At 51.7% G+C, this 6,308-nt stretch overlaps 3 protein-coding genes across 3 annotated transcripts; 1 reads left to right on the top strand and 2 right to left on the bottom strand.

Annotated features, from left to right (window-relative positions):
* The first annotated feature begins 430 nt into the window (after positions 1–430).
* LOC112350366 (LRR receptor-like serine/threonine-protein kinase FLS2) lies at positions 431–2,938 on the top strand. The gene has a single exon (XM_024686445.1). It carries the CDS (start codon positions 561–563, stop codon positions 2,673–2,675), a length of 2,115 nt encoding a protein of 704 aa, XP_024542213.1. The 5' UTR covers positions 431–560; the 3' UTR covers positions 2,676–2,938.
* On the bottom strand, positions 2,888–4,388 carry LOC112350331 (pentatricopeptide repeat-containing protein At3g24000, mitochondrial-like). Its single transcript, XM_024686306.1, has 3 exons — positions 3,744–4,388; positions 3,177–3,554; positions 2,888–3,043 (listed from the first exon to the last, which is right to left on the bottom strand). Exons 1-3 carry the CDS (start codon positions 4,386–4,388, stop codon positions 2,888–2,890), a joined length of 1,179 nt encoding a protein of 392 aa, XP_024542074.1.
* Positions 4,389–4,503: 115 nt separating this feature from the next.
* On the bottom strand, positions 4,504–5,999 carry LOC112350332 (pentatricopeptide repeat-containing protein At2g33760-like). The gene is made up of 3 exons (XM_024686307.1): positions 5,864–5,999; positions 5,430–5,567; positions 4,504–5,255 (listed from the first exon to the last, which is right to left on the bottom strand). The coding sequence occupies exons 1-3, from the start codon at positions 5,997–5,999 to the stop codon at positions 4,504–4,506; spliced, it is 1,026 nt and encodes a 341-aa protein (XP_024542075.1).
* Positions 6,000–6,308: the final 309 nt, after the last annotated feature.

Genomic DNA, 6,308 nt, shown 5'->3' on the forward strand with positions numbered 1-6,308 from the left:
TTATTATTTATATTTTAGTTGTAAAGGACAACTATAATTTCCAACTTAAATTTGAGTAAGTATAAAGCTATCACTTAAATTTTGTAACTAAAGCCAATTTGCTACTAACATTAAATTGAGTTGATTACAACTTAGATTTCCAACAAACACAAAAAAATTGTTGGAAAAACATATCATTATAATGCTTTTACGGACTGGCAGAAGTCAAGTCTAAGTCTTCACCTGTCGAAGTCCACATTCTATCCACCGTGGCCAAAACATCACCACCAAAAAAAATTGTGCAAAAATCTATGTTATGTAATATAGTTGATAGTCCAGTATACCAATGGCAAATCCCAAGTCCCCCATTTATTGACTAGCAAGGCTTTCATCAAGGCCCTTTGCTAGTCAATAAAGTCAATAAAGTATTTTTACAATGGTAAATCCCAAGTCCCCCACTTTATTGACTAGCTCAATTGACTCGAAGTCAAGTGTGCCAGGAATTGATTAGCAAATGTGCGTGTAAACTCTGCAAAAAGAAGAACCTCATCTCGCACGTTCACTCTTTGATGTTCTGATCCATGGCCATGTCTCTCGCGGATTTGCTGCTGCCTTTGTTTCTACTCGTCTTTCTCACAAGATCCCGGTCACAGTGCCCCACAAATCCATCCGCAATCGTGAACGACACACAGGTTCTTCTCTCTCTCCGTGACAGGCTTGGCATCAAAGTGTGGATCGAGACTGCCAATCCAAGAGCATGGCGGGGAGTGGAGTGGAGCTCGGACAACCAAGTGGAGGGCCTCGCTCTGTCCAGGTTTAATCTCTCGGGAGTTTTTCCTGCCACCTGGGCCGAGCTTCCATCGCTGGCTCGCCTGGACCTCTCGCAAAACGGCCTCTCCTCGCTGGAAGTCCCTTGCAAAAATACGCAGCTCAACCTCCTCAACTTGAGCTCCAATTCCCTGCAAGAGTTCCCCGGAAATCTCTCCAGCCTCGAGAGTTTGGAAAGCCTGGACCTCAGTGGGAACAACTTAACAGTGGCCAGACTCCCAAAGTTTAGCTTGACGCTGCGATCGCTCAACCTGTCCATCAACAACTTAACTGGGAGCTTTTCCATTGGTGGTAACCTGGGACTGGAGACACTGGAACTCTCGCAGAACGGCCTCAGCGGCTCCATTCCAGAAACTTTCGGGGAGATGACGAACTTGACACGCCTGGACATATCGTATAACAGGTTTAGAGGAGATCTACCCGATATTTGGAGCAAGAACTTGGAGCTCAGGTACATGCGTATCTCCGAAAATTCGCTCCAGGGTGGTTTGCCACCGAGCTTGAGAAGGCTACGCAAGCTCTCGGAATTACGCGCTGCATACAACTCTCTCTCCGGGCCACTGGAGCTGGAAGATGGCGACTTTGCAAGCATCGAGGTTTTGCACCTCGGGCTAAACGGGTTTAGCGGAACGATCCCGGCTACGCTGGGAAACTTGAGGAACTTGAAGATCCTGGTTCTCATGGGGAATCGTTTTAGTGGCGCCATACCTCTGGAGCTTGGAAACTGGTCGAACATCAGAGAGATATGGCTCGACAGCAATAACTTGACTGGAACAATCCCAGGCGAGCTCTCGAAGCTCTCGCATCTCCAGAAGCTGGTTCTCAGGGGGAATCGTTTTAGTGGCGCCATACCTCCGGAGCTTGGAAACTGGTCGAACATCAGAGAGATATGTCTCGACAGCAATAACTTGACTGGAACAATCCCAGGCGAGCTCTCGAAGCTCTCGCATCTCCAAAGGGTGGTTCTCACGGGAAATCGTTTTAGTGGTGCCATACCTCCGGAGCTTGGAAACTGGTCAAACATCAGGGAGATATGGCTCAACGGCAATGATTTGACTGGAACAATCCCAGGCGAGCTCTCGAAGCTCTCACATCTCCAGCAGCTAGTTCTCAGTAGTAACGACATCGGTGGGGAGCTCCCTTCCGGACTCTCCAACTGCACCGAGCTCGTCATTCTCGGGCTGGACCAGAACAAGTTCTCTGGAAATCTCCCTGACAGCTTCGGGAATTTGAGCCGCCTGCTCCTTCTGTCGCTTTCCAGCAACGATCTTGTCGGTTCAATCCCAGCCATATTGCAAAACATGTCGTCTCTGCAGTTCCTCTTCCTCGACAACAACAGCTTCAGCGGCTCCATACCGGACTGGCTTCCCAGGCTCACGAACTTACGAGCCATGAACTTCTCGGTTAACAGGTTCTCTGGGGAGATGCCGGAAAGCATTGGCCGACTTTTTGCCAACGTCCAGCTTTACGACCAGAACAAACGGTCTGTGATGATTCAAACCGAGCAAGGACTCGTCTACAACGGCTTCGCCTTCCCGACCTCCATAGACTTCTCCTTCAACCAGCTGACTGGAAGCATTCCAGCTGCCATTGGCGACCTCTACAAGCTCCAGGGGTTGTACCTGAGCCACAACCAGCTAACAGGTCCCATTCCCGAGTCCCTGGGGAAGGCAAGGAATCTCTCCTGGGTGGAGCTTGCGAGCAATCGTCTCAATGGCTCCATACCATCGTCCGTGGCGGACCTCTCGTTTCTCACCATCTTCGACGTCTCCAACAACAACCTGGTGGGACGGATACCTGACAGCCCGCAACTCTCGCCCATGGACGCGGCTCTCTTCGCTGGGAATCAGCTCTGTGGCTTCACATAAGCTTAGAACAGAGGGACAAGGTGGTAGCGAACAGGACCAAACAGAGGTGATAACACTTGTCAGCGTTGCGATCTTCGTGGCAGCCTTCTTCAACGCGTTCTTCTGGACCTACTTTGCGGCAAACCACAGAGCTCATTCCCATGCTGGCAATCAAATCTCTAGCTCGTCCACCATGTTGCTGCCGTCCTTTCTACCTTCCAGTTCGTAATCCATCACCATCGTGTGACCGCTTGATGAAGTGAACTCTTTTTATCCGCTTTCAAGGCCGCCTCCTGTATAGTCTTGAGCTTATCATGATCCTCCCACAGCCCCGCGCTCCGGTAGATGCTCGCCATCAGAACGTATGCAGCCGAGTCATTCTCGTCGATCTTCGTCAGTGCCTCGAACGCAATCCTCCCCACTTCCACTTACGGCAGGCCCCGAAGACGCTCCTCCAAACCACAGCATCCGCTCTCAAAGGCATGCTCTCGAGGACTTTCAAGGCCTCTTCCACTCGGTTACGAGATCCACCAAGCTGCTGTAGTGATGAATCCTGCAAACAATGCCAGAATCCGGGTCCATTGCCTGGAAAAACTCCCTGCCTCGTTCAACTAGGCCGCCGTGGCTGCAAGCAGTGATGACCGAGACAAATGTGATTGCGTTTGCTCGCACGCCATCTTCTCGCATCTCGCGAAAGGCTTCGAACACGCGCGGCGTGTCACCCTGTTGGCCGAATCCCGTGACCAGTGCATTCCAGGCGACGATATCTCGGACTGCCAGAGATCCAAACAAGTGCTCGGCCGCACTCATAACTCCGCACTTCCTGTAGAAGTTTACTCCCCACAACTTGATCGTCTTCCAGCCCACGCCTGTAAAGCTCAGCCTGGAGTTTCCTTCCAGCTAGGCCGTAAGTCCCGCTACAAGAGTCTGAGAGTTTGGAGCACAGTCCACTCCAAGAGTTCCAGCCCGAGCTCACTCTCACCGTTGTCTATATATCCCTGTATCAAGCTCGTCCAAACGACAACTTCCAGGCTAGGCATGCGTTTGAAAACTGCTCGAGCTTTCACCATATCTCCACACTTGGCATACATGTCCACCAAGCTGCTCCCGACAAATCTGTGCTCGCAGCGTCCAAACTTCGCGGCGAGAGAATGAATCTCCATCCCCTTTTCTAGGCTCTGGATTCGCACTAGCTTTCCATCTTCTCACGGAACAGGTGCCTCGGACGCTGAAAGGTGGACGCAGGCCATGAGCGCAGCAACAAACGTTCTCTCGTCCGGATCGTTCTCCCGAGCCATGCCGAAGAACAGCTCCAAGGCCAGCTTGCTGTCTCCACTTACATCGGCCAGCCATGCCATCGAAGACCTTGCGAGCTTCCTCTAGCTTCTCACACTTCGCGTACATATCGATCAGAGTGTTCCCCACGAACACGTCCTCACAGCACCTGCTGTTTGAAGCCTCACCGTGGATAGCCACCCCGGTTTCCAAGCTCTTTCTCTTCACGAGTTTGCCGTCGACATCCACCGCTTCTTCTCGCATTGCCGAGCTCGCACAGGCGGCAAGCGCAGCAACACACGTCCGAGAGCTTGGACAGCACCCAGATAGCTTCGTATCTTCGAAGAACACGAGAGCCAGCTTGCTTTCCCCGTTGTCCACAAAGCCTTGTATCAAGCTCGTCCAGAGCACGACATCACGACGAGGCATGCTCTCGAAAACCATCCGCGCGTCGACCATGCTCCCACACTTTGAGTACCTGTCACTTGGCTGCTCCCCACGAAGATATCTCCACAGCAGTGGCTTTTCACAGCTCCATCGTGAACACCGAGCTCCTTCTCCAGGCTCTTCGTCTTCACCATCTTTTGGTGGCCTCCTCTTTCACTGCTAGATTCGCACAGCCCTTGGCAGCAGCAACGAAAGTCCGAGAGTTTGGCGAGCAGCCCATCTTCCCAAAGAACTCGAGAGCGACCTCGCTTTCTCCATTCTCTACGTATCCCAGTATCAACGCGTTCCAGGAGACCACGTCTCGCTGTGGCATCTCATCGAAGACCGATCGAGCATCGAGCATGATGCCGCACTTAGCTCGAGAGGAAAACGTCTTCGCTGCAAGACGGTCCCATCTGCTTGGCTTGAGAATGGATGCCTCTGCCGGTCTCGAGACTAGCCTCCTTGACGAGCTTCCCATCGACCAAAACAGCGTCTTCCTTCGCCGCGAGGCTGCTACAAGCCTTTGCCGCGTCCTGGAGTTTGGCTTGCAGCCCGACCGCCTGGCTTGCATCCTCTCGAAGAGATCCAGAGCCACATCGCTCTCGCCATTGGAGACGTAGCCCAGCATCAAGGACATCACGTTTGGGTGAAGAATGCTGTCGAACACGCGGCGGGAATCCTCCATGCTGCCGCATTTCGCGTACATGTCTCCCCAGCTGCTTGCTCTCCGCCGCCTGGGCGTGGATCGCCCAGGCGCAAATTGCCCTAGCGCAAATCCCTTGTGACCTTGAACGCCGACACCTGATCGGGCGCCCGCGGCGGCGCTGCCGAAGGAGCGAATGCTGGTGCGGCGCATCGAATCGCTGCCGTCGCCAAGTCTCATCCATCGCAAGAACCCTAAACATTTGCTAGCAACATGGAAATTCAACCAAGGCCGTCGATTCAAGAATATCTGACGGTTGGAAATGAATCGGGGTGGAAAACCTTAGGAAAAATCGCCCTGGTCGCCCTGAAACTCCGCTGAAAACAGGAACTATGGCGATCAAGCGTAATCGCTCTTAAGACTCTTACCTGTTGAGGCAGCGATTCCTGCTACTCCACCGGAGATCAAGCTCGTCACCATCCTACTCGGGCTTGAAAGTAAACATGCAACGCCAGGAGGCCTAAGCTTGTCAAAACTGTGTTTACCAATGCGATGGTGCTCTGTGCCTGTAAAGCTTTTCCAAAAATTTCTCACACTCTGAAACTAAAAATAATCCAACTTTGAGCGTTCCAGTAGTTGTAGAGAGTGTCATACAAGCAGAAGTTTATCGCAATCGTTGGGCCTATGGCAGGAGTCAAGTCTGTGGCATTTGGCAGGGAGGAAAACCAATACCAAAAGCGTCGTCAGAGTTCCTTATAAAGGCTAAGAAAGCTCTCCTGTATGTGATAGATGCGGACACACAGCAACGTCTACATGCAAGAGCACAAAAGCTGTCAAGGAAACAACCAACAACAAAGATCACAAAGCTCAAGGTGAGGAAATTCAGGAGAAGACTTAGGAACAAGATCCTGAACATGTAACCACCTTGCAGGTTCCAAACTGACAGTCATCAAACCAGTGTAACGTGAACATGACCCAGCAGGAGCAGTCTCCAGCATCTCCACCGCACACAGCAACACTAACACAACCAGCTCTCGATGCCAACAACGATAACATGCCGCATCACCGCAAACACCACAGTTGAGAGCATCCCGAGCAGGAGTGGCACTGCAAGCCTGTGGATCTTAAGCTTGGCATTTCTCCAGTTTGTGGACAAAATGCAGTGTCTCCAGTCAACACCATAGATGTGGATATCAGCAGATTTTTCGAAGCTTTTCGACAAGCAGATGAGCATTTTCATGCGAGACAGAGTCCAATCAGCACCTTTGTCTACCAGCCCCTAGATGTGAAGGTCATGAAGATCCAGA

This window comes from Selaginella moellendorffii, unplaced genomic scaffold, assembly GCF_000143415.4.
Source record: "Selaginella moellendorffii unplaced genomic scaffold, v1.0 SELMOscaffold_48, whole genome shotgun sequence".
Classification (NCBI taxonomy): domain Eukaryota; kingdom Viridiplantae; phylum Streptophyta; class Lycopodiopsida; order Selaginellales; family Selaginellaceae; genus Selaginella; species Selaginella moellendorffii.

Coding starts and splice junctions, on each gene's coding strand:
- LOC112350366 (XM_024686445.1), top strand. CDS start 561: ATGGCCATGTCTCTCGCGGATTTGCTGCTGCCTTTGTTTCTACTCGTC.
- LOC112350331 (XM_024686306.1), bottom strand. CDS start 4,388: ATGGTCGACGCGCGGATGGTTTTCGAGAGCATGCCTCGTCGTGATGTC. Junction 3,555..3,743: donor GGGAGCAGCTTGGTGGACAT/GTATGCCAAGTG, acceptor CTTACGGCCTAG/CTGGAAGGAAACTCCAGGCT. Junction 3,044..3,176: donor ACAGCAGCTTGGTGGATCTC/GTAACCGAGTGG, acceptor GCACTGACGAAG/ATCGACGAGAATGACTCGGC.
- LOC112350332 (XM_024686307.1), bottom strand. CDS start 5,999: ATGCTGGAGACTGCTCCTGCTGGGTCATGTTCACGTTACACTGGTTTG. Junction 5,568..5,863: donor ATTTCCTCACCTTGAGCTTT/GTGATCTTTGTT, acceptor AAAGCTTTACAG/GCACAGAGCACCATCGCATT. Junction 5,256..5,429: donor AGGAATCGCTGCCTCAACAG/GTAAGAGTCTTA, acceptor GCAAATGTTTAG/GGTTCTTGCGATGGATGAGA.